Source organism: Oncorhynchus mykiss, chromosome 17, assembly GCF_013265735.2.
Source record: "Oncorhynchus mykiss isolate Arlee chromosome 17, USDA_OmykA_1.1, whole genome shotgun sequence".
NCBI lineage: Eukaryota > Metazoa > Chordata > Actinopteri > Salmoniformes > Salmonidae > Oncorhynchus > Oncorhynchus mykiss.
In genome coordinates, this window is record NC_048581.1 from 61,006,768 (window position 1) to 61,023,538 (window position 16,771).

The 16,771-nt window shown below is 42.4% G+C and overlaps 2 protein-coding genes across 2 annotated transcripts; one reads left to right on the plus strand and one right to left on the minus strand.

Annotated features, from left to right (window-relative positions):
* Positions 1-1,243: 1,243 nt before the first annotated feature.
* Positions 1,244-7,966, minus strand: LOC110494273 (ER membrane protein complex subunit 3). The gene is made up of 9 exons (XM_021569216.2): positions 7,515-7,966; positions 6,786-6,942; positions 6,428-6,485; positions 6,200-6,293; positions 5,922-6,026; positions 2,599-2,680; positions 2,394-2,473; positions 1,910-1,992; positions 1,244-1,825 (listed from the first exon to the last, which is right to left on the minus strand). The coding sequence occupies exons 2-9, from the start codon at positions 6,938-6,940 to the stop codon at positions 1,697-1,699; spliced, it is 786 nt and encodes a 261-aa protein (XP_021424891.1). The 5' UTR covers positions 6,941-6,942; positions 7,515-7,966; the 3' UTR covers positions 1,244-1,696.
* Positions 7,958-11,974, plus strand: LOC110494274 (probable protein BRICK1). The gene is made up of 3 exons (XM_021569217.2): positions 7,958-8,099; positions 10,455-10,537; positions 10,656-11,974. Exons 1-3 carry the CDS (start codon positions 7,982-7,984, stop codon positions 10,680-10,682), a joined length of 228 nt encoding a protein of 75 aa, XP_021424892.2. The 5' UTR covers positions 7,958-7,981; the 3' UTR covers positions 10,683-11,974.
* Positions 11,975-16,771: the final 4,797 nt, after the last annotated feature.

A 16,771-nucleotide genomic window follows, 5' to 3' on the forward strand; every position in this document is an offset into this window, starting at 1 on the left:
AAAAAATGGTAAGTACAGTGCTTTCAGAAAGTATTCACACCCCTAGACTTTTTCCACATTTTGTTGCATTACAGCCTGAATTTAAAATGGATGAAATTGAGATTGAGTCACTGGCCTACACAAAGTGGAATTATGTTTTTACAAATTAATTAAAATATCTTCAATCAATAAGTATTCAACCCCTTTATTATGGCAAGACTAAATACGTTAAGGAGTAAAACTGTGCTTAACAAGTTGCATGGACCCCTCTGTGTGCAATAAGTGTTTAACATGATTTTCTACCTCATCTCTGTGCCCCACACATAGAGATAATTGTAAGGTCCCTCGGTCGAGCAGTGAATTTCAAACACAGATTCAACCACAAAGACCAGGGAGGTTTCCAACGCCTCGCAAAAGAAGGGCACCTATTGGTAGATTGGTACAAATAAAAAAGCAGACACTGAATATCCCTTTGAGCATGGTGAAGTTATTACACTTTGGATGGTGTGTCAATACACCCAGTTACTACAAAGATACAGGCGTCCATCCTAAGTCAGATGCCGGAGAAGAAGTAAACCATTCAGGGATTTCACCATGAGGCCAATGGTGCTTTTAAACCTGTTACAAAGTTAAATGGCTGTGATTGGAGAAAACTGAGGATTTTTGTTACTCAACTAACCTAAATGACAGAGAGAAAAGGAAGCCTGTTCAGAATAAAACATATTCCAAAACATGCATCCTGTTTGCAATAAGGCACTAAAGTAAAACAGCAAAAAATGTGGCAAAGAAAGTAACTTAATGCCCTGAATACAAAGCATTATGTTTGAGGCAAATCCAACACATCAGAATACCACTCTACATATTTTGTTATGGGTATGCCTGTCATCAACAAGGACTTCAGAGTTATTTTGAGGATAACAAAGAGATACAATAGAGGTAAGCACAGGCAAAATCCTAGAGGAAAACTTGTTTCAGTCTGCTTTCGTACTGACACTGGGAGACAAATTCATCTTTCAGCAGGACAATAACCTAAAATACAAGGCCAAATATACACTAGAGGTGCAAAGCTCTTAAGAGACTTACCCAGAAAGACTCAGCTGTAATCACTGCCAAAGGTGATTCTAACAGGTATTAACTCTGGGGTGTGAATATTTATGTCAATTTAGGTATTTATGCATTTCATTTTCAATACGTTTGAAAACATTTCTTAAAGCATGCTTTCACTGTCATTATGGGCTATTGTGTATAGATGGGTAGGAGGGGGTCCATGTAATACATTTTTAATTGAGGCTATAACAACAAATATGGAATAAGGGGTATGAATACTTTCTGAAGGCATTGTAGGTGGAATCTGAGAATACAAGGTAAACATGATTAAAAACAAAGTGGTGCAACACATGCTCATTGACCTTTTGTTTTTGACAGTATACAACATGTCAGTTTTTAGATTATGTATGCTATCCTTTTTTTGTCATGAGTAGCTGAGGCGAATCTTTCAAATAGTTACAATTAGAAATTGAACTTGGTACTATCTCCAATTAAACTTGAAATGGACAATAACGTAAGTTAAATGAATTTAGACATTACATCTCCATTTTTCATCAAAGCCCAGGGACTTTGTTCCACACTGTCATTTCCTATAGAAACTCCAAGTCTGCCTCTAAGTAAGACTACCATTTTGCCAAGTGGCAGGTTCCCTGCAGTGATGAACTGGCACTCAGAAGATACCCGTTGGTAACTCCTTACTGAACATTCCATCTAGATCCAGTTCCCTGCTCATTAGCTCCTCCTCAACACCCTCCAGTGCCCACTGGTGGTCAGTTAGCTCAAGAGCCTCCCATTCTGCCTAAAAGGGGGAAATAAACAACTCTGTCAGATAATAATTCACCATGGAGAGTAAGTCAACGCAATCAAGAGTAGACAATTCTACCTTGAAGGCTTTGTTTGTGTCTGCAGGCATGGCCATGGCAGCACCACTCATCTGCTCCTGCATGATCCTGGACTGATCGGCACCTGTGTGGTTCACAATACACCAGCATCAACACAAATGACTTCATAATCACCCTGGTGTGACAAAAACAGGACTGTGAAGAATTGGAGGCTTGCCAGTTAAACATGGTTGAAAGAATGGAGTCATGTTCCATTTATAACCCGTGCTGCTGCTATGACACTGAAGGGTTGCAAACCGGCCCATTATCTCAAGGCACAGACCCCCAAGTGATTTATTGTTTGCCCATATCAGGTCAATTTAATAACCTTCTGTTTATTGCTTTTGATAACCAGTACTGCTGTAAGTAGGTGACAAACTATGATTCAATAATGTCACATCTATTTTACAGAAACACATTTATCAATAACATTTGCAGGAAATACAAATCTGAATCATGAAGTTGGATGAGTGGATGAAAGGTTACCATTATCTTGTCCTAGAATTAAGGAGTACATGCTTCGCAGCCCAAACACATTCAGGAAATACCACGACGCTGAGCTCACCCTGAAAACAGAAACAAGGGTAAGATTATAATTCATCAATGTTTACACTAGCAAAAGAACTCAGAGGAAGTATATCACATTAACTTCACAGAACTAATTTAATAAGTATCTATTTCATCAACTAACCAGGAAGCATCAAGTGAGAGTAACTCGATTCCTTGTTGCAACATGGGCTTGAAGCGCAGGGTGAGAGGAAAGGGAACCTTGGCTGTGAGGAACAAGAAAAGGGTTGTTGAGAAAATTGCAACTCAAATGATTTGGCTCATACAACCCCACTATCAAATATAAGTAGAATCAAGTTTTGAATTTTACATAAAACCAGTCTGTGCAAATATTGACTTAACTGCTTATAGCAAAGACACTGAATGGAAGCACTTCATTTTACACTACTGTTATTTATATGTTGTTTCAATGTAATAATTTTACCATGCCATTTCTTAGTAAATACCTGATTACTTATGTATCATAAAATAAACTGCAATCGAAGCGCTCTAGTAGTGACAATCATTTTCATGTTTTAATGTCACGTGTACAAGTAGTGAAATGCCTTTCTTGCAAGCTCTAAACCCAACAATGCAGTGATCAATATCAATGTAGTACTAAAAATAACATAAGGTAGAGCAAAAACACACAACGAATAAAAATAAGAAATATGAAGAACGAGAAAGTAAAAAAGGTATATACAGGGTCAGTTCCAATACCATATTTAAAATGTGCAGGGATACTGGAGTGATAGAGATAGATATGTATTGGGGTAAGGTGACTAGGCATCAGGATATATGATAAACAGAGCAGCAGCAGCGTAAATTATGATTGTATGCGAGAGTGTGTGTGTGTGTGTGCGCGTGTGTGTGTAGAGGCAGTATAAATGTGTGTGCATGTTGTGTGTGTCAGGGTCACCTCAGAGAGTCTGTGTAGCCTTTCTGTTAGCTATTTAGCAGTCTTATGGCTCAGGGATAGATGCACTGGCACTGCTTGCTGTGCGGAAGCAGAGAGAACAGTCTATGGCTTGGGTGGCTGGAGTCTTTTCCGGGTCTTTCTTTCACACTGCCTGAGAGGTCCTGGATGGCTGGGAGCTCGGAACCAGCGATGTAATGGGGTGTCCGCAGCACCCTCTGTAGCACCAATGCGATCAAGGGCGGAGCTGTTTCCATAACAAGCAGTGACGCAGCCGATGCTCTCAAATGGTGCAGTTTTAGAACTTTGAGGATTTGAGGGGCCATGCCAAACTTTTTCAACCTCCAGAGGGGGAAGAGGTGCTGTTGCGCTTTCTTCACTAGCCCTGTTGATGTGGTTGAGGGCATGCCCCCCTCCCCTCCCTTTCCTGTAGTCCACAATCAGCTCCTTGGTCTTACTGATGTTGAGTGAGAGGTTGTCGTCCCGGCACCACACTGCTAGGTCACTGACCTCCTCCCTGTAGGCTATCTCATCGTCGCCGGTGATCAGGCCTACCACATGTTGTCAGCAAACTTGACGACAGTGTTTGAGTCGTGGCCAGGCAGTCGTAGATGAACAGGGAGTGGGGGCCCCGTGTTGAGGATCAGCATGGCGGAGGTGATGTTGCCGACCCTCACCACCGGAGGTCGGCCGGTATGGAAGTCTAGGATCCAGTTGCAGAGGGAGGTGTTCAGTCCCAGGGTTCTAAGCTAGGTGACAAGCTTGGAGTGGACAATGGTGTTGAATGCTGAGCTTTAGTCAACAGCATTTTAGTCAACAGCATTCTCACGTTGGTATTCTTTTTACGTAGGTGGGTGAGGGCAGTGTGGAGTGCAATTGAGATTGCGTCGTCTATGGATCTGTTGGAGCGGTTTGCAAATTGGAGTGGGTCTAGGGTGTTTAGGATGATGGAGTTGATGTGTGCCATAACCAACCTTTCAAAGCACTTCACGATTACAGATGTGAGTGCTACAGGGCGGTAGTCATTGTGGCATGAAGCCTTAAAGTTCGTAGGAACAGGAATGATGGCTGTCATCTTAAGACGTGGAAATTACTGACTGGGACAAGGACCGGTTGAAAATTACTGTGAATATGCCTGCAAGCTGATCTGCGCATGCTCTGAGAACGCGCCCTGGAATACCGTCCGGCCTCACGGGCTTGCGAGTGTTGACCTGATTACAGACCTTACTCACATCTGCCTCGGAGAGCGAGATCACGAGTCCTCTGGGCCGGTGGGGGCCCTCGCATACGGTATGCCATTGTTATTGAAGCGTGCATAAAATGCATTGTGTTCGTCTGGTAGAGAGGCATCGTTGGGCAGATCATGGCTGCGTTTTCCTTTGTAATCTATAATTGGCTGCAGCCCCTGTCACATGCGGAAGGCATCAGAGCCTGTGTAATATGATTCTACCTTATTCTTATTTTGTCCTTTTTATGACTCTGCGGAGGTCTTAGCGGGATTTTTTGTACTTGTTCCTGTCCTCAGCCGTAGCCTCAGGGTTGTCTACGATAGCCCTGTCCATGGTAGCTCTGCCCTATAGCTTTGCGCCAACCTCTGTGTTAATACAGGGCTTTTGGTATTTTATTAGGATCCCCATTAGCTGTTGCAAAAGCAGCAGCTACTCTTCCTGAGGTCCACACAAAACATGAAATAATACAAAACATTAACAGACAACAGCTCAAGGACAGAAGTACATAAAACATTTTTTTTTAAAAGGCACACGTAGCCTACATATCAATGCATACACACAAACGATCTAGGTCAAATAGGGGAGAGGCGTTGTGCCGTTAGGGGATGCTTTATCGTTTAAAAAAACAAAACAGGTTTGCTGTTTATTTGAGCAATATGAGATGGAACAGAGTTCCATGCAGTAATGGCTCTATATAATACTGTATTCTTTCTTGAATTTGTTCTAGATTTGGGGACTGTGAAAAGACTGTGAAAAGAGTAAGCATCTGTGTCAGAGTTGTACGTAAGTTGACTATGCAAACAATTTGGGATTTTCAACACATTCATGTTTCTTATAAAAATAAGAAGTGGAGCAGTCAGTCTCTCCTCAACTCTTAGCCATGCAAGAGAGACGGGCATGCATAGTATTTATATCAGCCCTCTGATTACAATGAAGAGCAAGATGTGCCGCTCTGTTTTGGGCCAGCTACAGCTTATCTAGGTCATTCCTTGCAGCACTGGACCACACGACTGGACAATAATCAAGATTAGACTAAACTAGAGCCAGCAGAACTTGCTTTTTGGAGTGTGGTGTCAAAAAAGCAGAGGATCTCTTTATTACGGCCAGACCTCTCCCCATCTTTACAACCATTTAATCTATATGTTTTGATCATGATAGTTTACAATCTAAGGTAATGCCAATTGGGGAAGCAGCAAACCTTTACTGGGGGGGACAACGTTGATGATGCACTTCCTTATGAAGCGGGTGACAAAGGTGGTTTGCTCGTCGATGTTATCCAAACAACCCAGTCTCAGTGCAGTGAGCGAGAAGGACGCTACTTACTTGTGACAAACCCCGAGAAGGTCCAGTTGATCCAGCCTCCGATGAGGATCATGGGAAGTACATTGGTCACGTTGCCTTTCATCATGTCTGTCAGCATGCTGGGGTCTGGACAAAGAAACAGTTCCAAACAAGTGGAGTAGTAATACATTTCTTGGTGCATTATCATTCAGAAGGAATATGCCCCTTATCATGTGTCAGGGTATAACGGCCCAATACTGTCCTATCATGGTTTGAGAATAGGATTATGTGAGAAAGTATGATGTGATTGTTATGCTCACCTGTCATTGGGGAGGGAGGAACAACCTTCCTTTTGGTATTTTTTAAGAAGCCATCTTCTTGATTATTGAAGTAAAACTTCCTCATCAAGAAAGACTGAAGAAAACGAGGTGTCTCAAAATCTGAGCGCAACTAGCCAACACCATTAACAAAAACCACCATGTTTACTGTGCTAAGAAGTAAAGATATAGCGAAGTGGCTTTTTAAGGTCATTCCAACATTGATCTCACCTGTTTCGGAATGTACTTCCCATTCTCTCTGAGGATTCTGCTCCTGATAAGAACCTGGCTGAATATCGGAAAGGTATCATTCAAAACAAACGCACAGTAAGATGTGCTCACTAGCTCTTTGATGAACTGTCAATGCACAGTCTGTCTCAGGCAGGGCTCTCCAACCCTGTTCCTGGAAAGCCACCGTCCTGTAGGTTTTTGCTCCAACACTAATCTAGCACACCTGGTTTTAATAATTAGTTGGTTGATAAACTTAGGCAGGTTAGTTACCACTGGGGTTGGAATGAAAACCTACAGGAGGGTAGCTCTCCAGAAACAGTGTTGGAGAACCCTGGTCGAGGACTACATACTCCCTTACCTGTCTGACACCTGCTCTAATGTCAGCTTCTTGTCACTCTGAAGCAGAATGGAGACATAATGTCGAATCACCCCAACAAGGAACGTGATAAAGACGATGGGCAAGACCACCCAAAGTCTGATATTGGAGTCCAGCAGAAGCTCCGGCTCATCCATAACTAGCAACGCAATAAAGACATAGAACAAGTGTAAGAGTAGGCGTCATTAATAACTTCAGATATGAAAAAAATCTGGAAAATGGAACATGGCCAATATCAGCAGCAACATGTTTCGAGGTAACTGGTGAATGCATTGCACAAATATTTTGGCGTCTAATAAACTGGACAGTGCAGCTGCAATTTACTTCCGTCACCCAAGGTAGCTAGCTAGTTTGCGAACAATAATCGCATTTTAGCTTGCTACTGTAGTTGGCTAATTAACTGGCACAACCGTTAGCTGTCTCTAATATCTGCCAGTACATTATGACTGTCAATTTGGGCGTATAGTTATGAAACTAGTTAACTATAGCTGACTATTACTACAGAGTTGTTAAACATAGTTTACTTAATCTTTGCTCTTGCCAGTTGATAAAAACAGAGAATAGCTAACTGTTAGCTAGCTAAATGCTGCTGGGAAGAGCTGGCTAGTTTCCCGAGGGCTGGGGAAGTGAAGGACGCTATAACGTTAGCTAATAATACATGATTTAAATCGTTAGAAAACAAAACGCTGCAGTGTTTGATATTTATCTTACCCAAGGTAGTCCGTTTGACAAAAGACGTGTGTCGTCAGGCGATACTATGCTAATTTAAATGAATGCAGATTATTTGCTATGTCTAGCTGCATCAGCAGCCATGGTCACTAGAGAGCAAAAATGCACGGTATAAGCTTCGACAAAGCAAAGGACATTGACAATGCATTGCAACAGTGAGTGAGGGGCAACTATAGTACCACCTGGCGTTGATGGCTGAAATATCAGTCTTAACGGATACATTTATATTGTCCGTTTATTTACCATAAAATATCGATGATTCACCCAATAAATCAATGCATCTAGCTGAACATATGATTTTCCCTGGATGTCTAGCTGTGTATCAATCATACATTTTCTCGCACATCTCATACATTTTCTCGACAGTTCAATGACATGATTCCATTTGTTTAGGAAACTGTCGCCATCTGCTGATAGTTGGGGCTAACACAATTTCCCCAAATCAGAAAATGGCCGGTCAAGAAGATCCTGTGCAGAGGGAGATCCACCAAGACTGGGCAAATCGAGAATACATTGAGGTTACCACGAGCAGCATAAAGAAAATAGCAGATTTCCTCAATTCCTTTGGTAAGTAGCTAAATAGATGGAATTTAGATAACTAGGCAGCCGCATAAAAAAAGGCTGTCAATGCGAAGGCCTAACATACTTCAAGTACCGGCCGCTGGGCCTGAGTCTTCTTGGTTAACGGTAACGTTAGCTAGTTTCCATCTAAAACACATAGATAAAGTAATATATCAGCTAAAGGACTCTTACTATTATGTAACGTTATAACACGGGTTTAAGATTCATGCTTCGACCAATCGATGAAATATTGTAGTTAAATTAGTTTGCTATCTTCTGATGGCTAAGAGACCATTTATGCTTAATCTGCGGTATGGATGGTGTGACGCAGAGGCGAAATTCAGCTCGGTACTGCATCTCTATGCGCCTCCGAAATGTTGTTGTAAACATTGACATGATTGGTTGAATGTAGGTGGGGGCGGGAGGTCCTGTATAAACACAAACTCTTCCTTGACAGCTTCCTGAAACGCAACAAGTATGAATGCCCCGACTTCTGCAGATGCCATGTCTAAGTAAATGCTGAACGGCCAATTCAGAACCTGGATTGACCATGTAGCACATTTTAATGCCTTTGATCATGCCTATATAGTTATTGCATTTTGGTACACCAGAACTACATTCATTTCCAATGGAACTTTGCGTGTGCCTTGCGGCATTGCAGTGCGTTCTGTGTGGTGCATACAAGTTTGGATTTATTGAATGCATGCGTCAAACTGTAAGCGTTGACTACTTGACAGAAATGGTAGTGGAAGGTGAATGTTGAACTTTTGTTGCACACACATCCAGATGCTGCGTACCATTTTGCGCAAAACACTGTAGGTGTGATCGACGCGTAAGGGGTCTACAGACAGAGCCAACGTTTTTCGTCACAAAAGAGGAAGCTCGTTGTAATACGCTCCGTCATTCGACCAAGTTTTTTCCTACCTGGAAATTAGACCCGATTTATCATTCCGTGCGAAGACTGAGGGGCAGTATTGAGTGAGTTTAGCAACGGAAGTCCAGCCCTTGTCTACAACATATTTTTCGGTATCCCTTCTAGTATAAACACAGAAGAGATGGACATTCTACTACTTGCAAGCTTCCTTTTTTGTTCTTTTTATTTTGAGATTATTGAAATTCTTTCCTCTTCAATGCTTCGCATAGTTTGGATAAGAGACGTGTATTCTCCTTCGTCCCCTCTGGTAGTGTTCAGTGGACGAACTTGCCATTTTTCTCAGTCTTTTTCGTCTCCTTCTGAGTAGTAACAGCAGTTCAAGCTCGTGTTGTTCAAGCTCTAGCAAATGCAATTCAAAAAGAGACATGTTTGCTGTGGCTAAAATGTAGTGTTGTATAGCATAGAACACCAGACTGGCCTGACATGTAGCTAGCATTTGTAAACAGGCATAACACCAGATCCAACATTTCAAATGTTGCTAGCTGGTCAAAAAGAGAGCCTCTGTCCCTCTTGCTTATTATTTTAAATAAAAACTGTAACTCGGCCACTCAGGAACATTCAATGTCATCTTGGTAAGTAACTCCAGTGTATGTTTGGCCTTGCATTTTAGGTTATTGTCCTGCTGAAAGGTGAATTTGTCTCCCAGTGTTTGTACGAAAGCAGACTGAGACACGTTTTCCCTCTAGGACTTTGCCTGTGCTTAGCACTATTAATTTTCATTTTATCTTAATATACACCCAAGTCCTTGCTGATAAGCATATCCATAACATGATGCTTGAAAATATGAAGACTGGTACTCCGTGATGTGTTGGATTTGCCCCAAACATAATACTTTATTCAGGACAAAAAGTGAATTGCTTTGCCACATTTTTTTTGCAGTATTACTTTAGTGCCTTATTGCAAACAGGATGCATGTTTTGGAATATTTTTATTCTATACAGGCTTCCTTATCACTCTGTCCTTTAGGTTAGTATTTTGGAGTAACTACAATGTTTATCCATCCTCAGTTCTATCACAGACATTTCAATTTGTAACGGGTTTAAAATCACCATTGGCCTCATGGTGAAATCTCTGAGCGGTTTCCTTCCTTTTCGGCAACTCCATTAGGAAGGACGCCTGTAGCTTTGTAATGAGTGGGTGTATTGATCCATCATCCAAAGTGTAATGAATAACTTCACCATGCTCAAAGGGATATTCATTGTCTGCTTTTTAAAAATGGTTTACCCATCTACCAATAGTTGCCCTTCTTTACGAGTATTTGGAAATCCATCCTGGTCTTTGTAGTTGAATTTGTGCATAAAATGCACTGCTCAACTGAGGGACCTTAGCAAACTGTACTCCACACATACACTTATCTGTTATTATTAACTTTGATGTGATCATAAAGGTAAATATGTCCACCTTACTGTGTTTTTACTTTCCTTCAGATATGTCCTGCCGGTCTCGTTTGGCCACCCTAAATGAAAAGCTGACAGCGTTAGAGAGGAGAATTGAGTACATTGAAGCAAGGGTAAGTGTCATAATGGTCACTAATTCTATGGTGTAAATAAATGTAATGTTTCCAGTTTACACTCCCTGTACAGTACTGCACGTCATACTGTGTTCTCTAAACTTTGCTCTCTGTTTAGGTCACAAAAGGAGAGACCTTGACCTAAACCAAGATAGTATGCTGGACTGGGTGCTGCAGTTTGGCTGAGGATAGAATACTACATTTGTGACCAATTCCATATTTGCCCTTTTTTTTTTTAAACTACGCTTTTTTTTTTTTTTTTTTTTTTTCAATTTATTTGTTCTGTGGGACCAAAAAAGAAATATTTTCATACTGTGTGTATTTTACGACCATAGCTACTGGATGGTGATGGTAATACCACAGCATCTCCCACAATGTTATAATCGAGACTCAGTTAATGCTATCTTGTATTTATGTTATTATGGACCAACATAACTTGTTCATTGATTTGATTTGCACAAATACATGAACTTCCTAATAGGGGAATGTTTTGTTTTAGACACTTCTTTGTAACCAGGTTAAATCAAAAGTGACTATGTGAATGAGTGTCCCACCCCTATGGAGATTTCACAGCACATGCATTGCAGAAATATCCTTCCCATTAGGCTGAACCAGGATGATTTGAACCACAGGAAGAGGAAGTGCCAAAATGAATAGTCAGCTCTTTTACTGTGGTCATTATGCTTATCCATATATTTCACTGCTTGTAATAATTATTTTACTTTAGTGTTACATGTAATAACCTGTTTTAAAAGTAAGTTATTCATGTGTTTTTTTGGAGAAGGGCTTGGAAGTTGTTTGGTTCAAGGGAAGCATGCATAAATCCCAGGTTGAAGGTGTTCCTGGAATATAATATAGGCTGGGTGTGGTGTCAAGACCTGCTTGTATTTGCTCAGAGTGAGTCCATACAGAGTCCATACATACACTTGCCACTATAGCTTCTGGTTGCTGCCCTCAGCCGTAAACTAGTGTTCTGCTTTCCATGCCAAAGGAACAGATCAACAAACCTCTCCTCTGATGGTCAAAATGTGTTTACTTTTTACTGAGCGCTACATTACATGATGTAAATACAAACATGAATTGTGTTAGAGTAATTTTACCCTCGTAGAACTTAGACAGCATTTAGAGGTCTGTGTATGATGGTTCTGAGTACTGTCGTTTTTCTGTTCTACTTGATAATTATTGCACCTACCTGGTGTCTCAGCTCTACCAGTCTGCGATGGAAAGAATGGAAGTATATCTTCTTTTTTCATATACTAACGGGCCACCAGACTACAGAAACTATAGCAATGGAACTGAAGTAATGGAATAGCAATACCTATAACATTAGCATGTCATTGGCTGCTTTGATTTAAAAACATAAACAACAAAGTGGAACTCTTAAGAAGAGTGGAACCCTCGCTCTCCTAATATAAAGTTGAACCCTCTCCACCCCTATCCTCTTCCCTTTTTTATCTTCTCTCATCTCCTCACTGCTCTTCCCTTCCTTAAAATTGTCTCTCCTTTCTCTTCTCCTGAAAAGTAAAAAAATCGTGTCGGTGGATAAATATTTTAGACATTCCCCCTATGCACTTGTGGAGATGTCAAATCAAATTGTATTGGTCACATACACATGGTTAGCAGATGTTAATGCGAGTGTAGCGAAATGCTTGTGCTTCTAGTTCCGACCATGCAGTAATATCTAACAAGTAATCTAACAATTTCACAACTACCTTATACACACAAGTGTAAGGAATGAATAAGAATATGTACATATAAATGTATGGATGAGCGATGGCCGAACGGCATAAGCAAGATGCAGTAGATGGTATAGAGTACAGTATATACATATGAGATGAGTGATGTAGGGTATGTAAACATTATATAAAGTGGCATTGTTTAAAGTGACTAGTGATACATTTATTACATCCAATTTTGTATTATTTAAAGGGGCTAGAGATTTGAGTCAGTATGTTAGCAGCATCCACTCAATGTTCGTGATGGCTGTTTAACAGTCTGAAGGCCTTGAGATAGAAGCTGTTTTTAAGTCTCTCGAACCCAGCTTTGATGCACCTGAACTGACCTCGCCTTCTGGATGATAGCGGGGTAAACAGGCAGTGGCTTGGGTGGTTGTTGTCCTTGATGATCTTTTTGGCCTTCCTGTGACATCGGGTGCTGTAGGTGTCTGGGAGGGCAGGTAGTTTGCCCCCGGTGATGTGTTGTGCAGACTGCACCACCCTCTGGAGAGCCTTGTGGTTGTGGGCGGAGCAGTTGCCGTACCAGGCGGTAATACAGCCCGACAGGATGCTCTCAATTGTGCATCTGTAAAAGTTTGAGTGTTTTTGGTGACAAGACAAATTTCCTCAGCCTCCTGAGGTTGAAGAGGCGCTATTGCGCCTTCTTCACCACGCTGTCTGTGGGTGGACCATTTCAGTTTGTCTGTGATGTGTACGCCGAGGAACTAAAAACTTTCCACCTTCACTACTGTCCCGTCGATGTGGATAGGGGGGTGCTGGATAGGTGGAAGTATTATGACATTGGCTGATACAACCCTAACCCGTGTTTGATTAGTCCTAGATGGTTTTTTATCTGCTGTGTTTAGTGGTGTTTTGGATGTTAGGATGTGTTAACTCCCACTGAGTAAACACTTGTTCCCAGCATCTGGGTTTTGTGCTTTTCTCATGGGCCTCCTGTTCTGTGAGAGACTAACCACACAACAAATACGAAGGATTTTGAGAGTTTTCTTTGTCAGAAGCTATATTGTAGAATGGAAATGTTAAATGTACTGTAGAGGATCATAGAAAATATTTATTTTGAGTATTCTGGAATAATCTCATTGTCTACAGTATGGGCTGGTTTCCCGGACTCAGATTACACCTTGTCCTGGACAAAAAAAGTCAAGCTCAATTTAAATTCAATATAAAAAAAAACATTTTTGTCCAGGACTAGACTTAAGACAGGAGAGGAAGAATATACAGTATTTAGCTTAGGTACAAGCATGCTAGGGGGTGTGGGGAGGGGCAGGCATTCCCCCTAGCATGCTCGTACCTTGATGTTTCTGTGTTACATTAAATTGACTGTACATGATTTGGAAAGGCACACACCTGTCTATATAAGCTCCCACAGTTGACAGTACATGTCAGAGCAAAAACCAAGCCAAGAGGTAAAAGGAATTGTCCGTAGAGGTCAGAGATGACAGGATTGTGTAGAGGCACAGATCTGGGGAAGGGTACCAAAAAATGTCTGCCTCATTGAAGGTCCCCAAAAACACAGTGACCTCCATCATTCTTAAATTGAAGAAGTTTGGAACCACCAAGACTCCTAGAGCTGGTCACCTGGCCAAACTGAGCAATTGGGGGAGATGGGCCTTGGTCAGGGAGGTGACCAAGAACCCGATGGTCACTCTCACAGCGCGCCAGAGTTCCTCTGTGGAGATGGGAGAACCTTCCAGAAGGACAACCATCTCTGCAGCACTTGACCAATCATGCCTTTATGGTAGAGTGGCCAGATGGAAGCCACTCCTCTGACAGCCCACTTTGCCAAAAGGCACATGGAGAACTCTGACCATGAGAAACAAGATTCTCTTGTCTGATTAAACCAATATTGAACACTGGCCTGAACTCTGGCCAACTGTCATGTCTGGAGGAAACCTGGCACCATCCCTACGGTGAAGCATGGTGGTGGCAACATCATGCTGTGGGGATGTTTTTTCAGCAGCAGGGACTGGGAGACTAGTAAGGATCAAGGGAAAGATGAACGGTGCAAAGTACAGAGAGAGATCCTTGATGAAAACCTGCTTCAGAGCACTCAGGACTTCGGACTGGGGCGAAGTTTCACCTTCGAACAGGGCAACGACCCTAAGCACACAGCCAAGACAACACACGAGTGGCTTTGGGACAAGTCTGAATCTCCTTGAGTGGCCCAGCCAGAGCCCGGACTTGAACCCAATCAAACATCTCTGGAGACCTAAAAATAGCTGTGCAGCGACGCTCCCCATCCAACCTGACAGAGCTTGAGAGGATCTGCAGAGAAGAATGGGAGAAACTCCCCAAATACAGGTGTGCCAAGCTTGTAGCGTCATACCCAAGAAAACTCAAGGCTGTAATTGCCTTGAGTTTGAGTAAAGGGTCTGAATACTTATGCTAAGTTTTGTATTTTTTTTAAATACATTTCAAAAACTTGTTTTTGCTTTGTCATTATGGGTGTGCGTAAAAAAATATATTTTAGAATAAGGCTGTAACAAAATGTGTAAAGGGGTCTGAATACTTCCTGAATGCACTACATCAGATAAGACAAACTGATCATGGCCCCTAGGCAAATAAATACTATTGCAGCATTAACACTGGAGACTGGGACAGGGGGAGCAAGAGAACGTGGCCACGTCCAACGCCACCGGAGTGCAACAAGCCAGGGACTCAGTCCCCATAATAGTCAATGGAATGGAATCCCAGTTGAGAGTGGGAATTAGCATCCTGTCCAGGAGTACAGGCTACTTGTACTTCAAGCTGCCTTATGTGACAGAAACAGAAGATTGGCTTCTGCCCATATGGGCCATTCATGGTCAGACAAGGATTATTAGTCCAATGCTTGGCTACGTAACGTTACATTAATTTACAAGACTGAAACCAAGTCTGATTCTTCCACATAAAAGAGGAGCTCTGTAGGAGACAGCCCTGTAGCCATCTGTTTTCTTAAATATTGGGGAAACAAGGAGTCCTGCATATTGTGGTTCTCTTCTGTTGTCCCTTTCTAACACATACCTCAAAGAAAGAAAATGAAACTCATTTGATCCTCTATTATCCTTTATACCACGATATACGTTTGCTCTTATTCCAGAAAGCACACCACATATACCCTGGCATAATGTGGCTAAGTGATGAGGAGAAATGTAAAGTTTTTTTTGTCCATTGTGTATTTCCGTTTGTGGAAAATGTAGTTAAAAAGACTGGAATAAAACATTTTTAAAAAATGTAGCTTCTATGTGGTAAATGGCATGTGTGTACATAAACTAAGCAAAAAAAGAAACGTCCTCTCACTGTCAACTGCGTTTATTTTCAGCAAACTTAACATCTGTAAATATTTGTATAAACATAAGATTCAACAACTGAGACATAAACTGAACAAGTTCCACAGACATGTAACTAACAGAAGTGGAATAATGTGTCCCTGAACAAAGGGGGGGTCAACATAAAAAGTATCAGTCGGTATCTGGTGTGGCCACCAGCTGCAATAAGTACTACAGTGCATCTCCCCCTCATGAACTGCACCAGATTTGCCAGTTCTTGCTGTGAGATGTTACCCCACTCTTCCACCAAGGCACTTGCAAGTTCCCGGACATTTCTGGGGGGGAATGGCCCTAGCCCTCACCCTCCGATCCATCAGGTCCCAGACGCGCTCAATGGGATTGAGATCCGGGCTCTTCGCTGGCTATGGCAGAACACTGACATTCCTGTCTTGCAGTAAATCACCCACAGAATGAGCAGTATGGCTGGTGGCATTGTCATGCTGGAGGGTCATGTCAGGATGAAGGGTACCACATGCAGGAAGGTACCACATGAGGGAGGAGGATGTCTTTCCTGTAACCCACAGTGTTGAGATTGACTGCAATGACAACAAGCTCAGTCCGATCATGCTGTGACACACCGCCCCAGACCATGACGGACCCTCCACCTCCAAATCGATCCTGCTCCAGAGTACAGGCCTCGGCATAACGCTCATTCCTTCGACGATAAACACGAATCCGACCATCACCCCTGGTGAGACAAAACCGTGACTCATCAGTGAAGAGCACTTTTTGCCAGTCCTGTCTGGTCCAGCGACGAAGGGTTTGTGCCCATAGGCGACGTTGTTGCCTGTGATGTCTGGTGAGGAACTGCCTTACAACAGGCCTACAATCCCTCAGTCCAGCCTCTCTCAGCCTATTGCGGACAGTCTGAGCACTGATGGAGGGATTGTGCGTTCCCGGTGTAACTTGGGCAGTTGTTGTTGCCATCCTGTATCTGTAACGCAGGTGTGATGTTCCGATGTACCGATCCTGTGCAGGTGTTGTTACACGTGGTCTGCCACTGCAAGGACGATCAGCTGTCCATCCTGTCTCCCTGTAGCGCTGTCTTAGGCATCTCACAGCACGGACATTGCAATTTATTGCCCTGGCCACATCTGCAGTCCTCATGCCTCCTTGCAGCATGCCTAAGGCACGTTCACGCAGATGAGCAGGGACCCTGGGCGTTTTTCTTTTGTTTTTTTTCAGCCAGT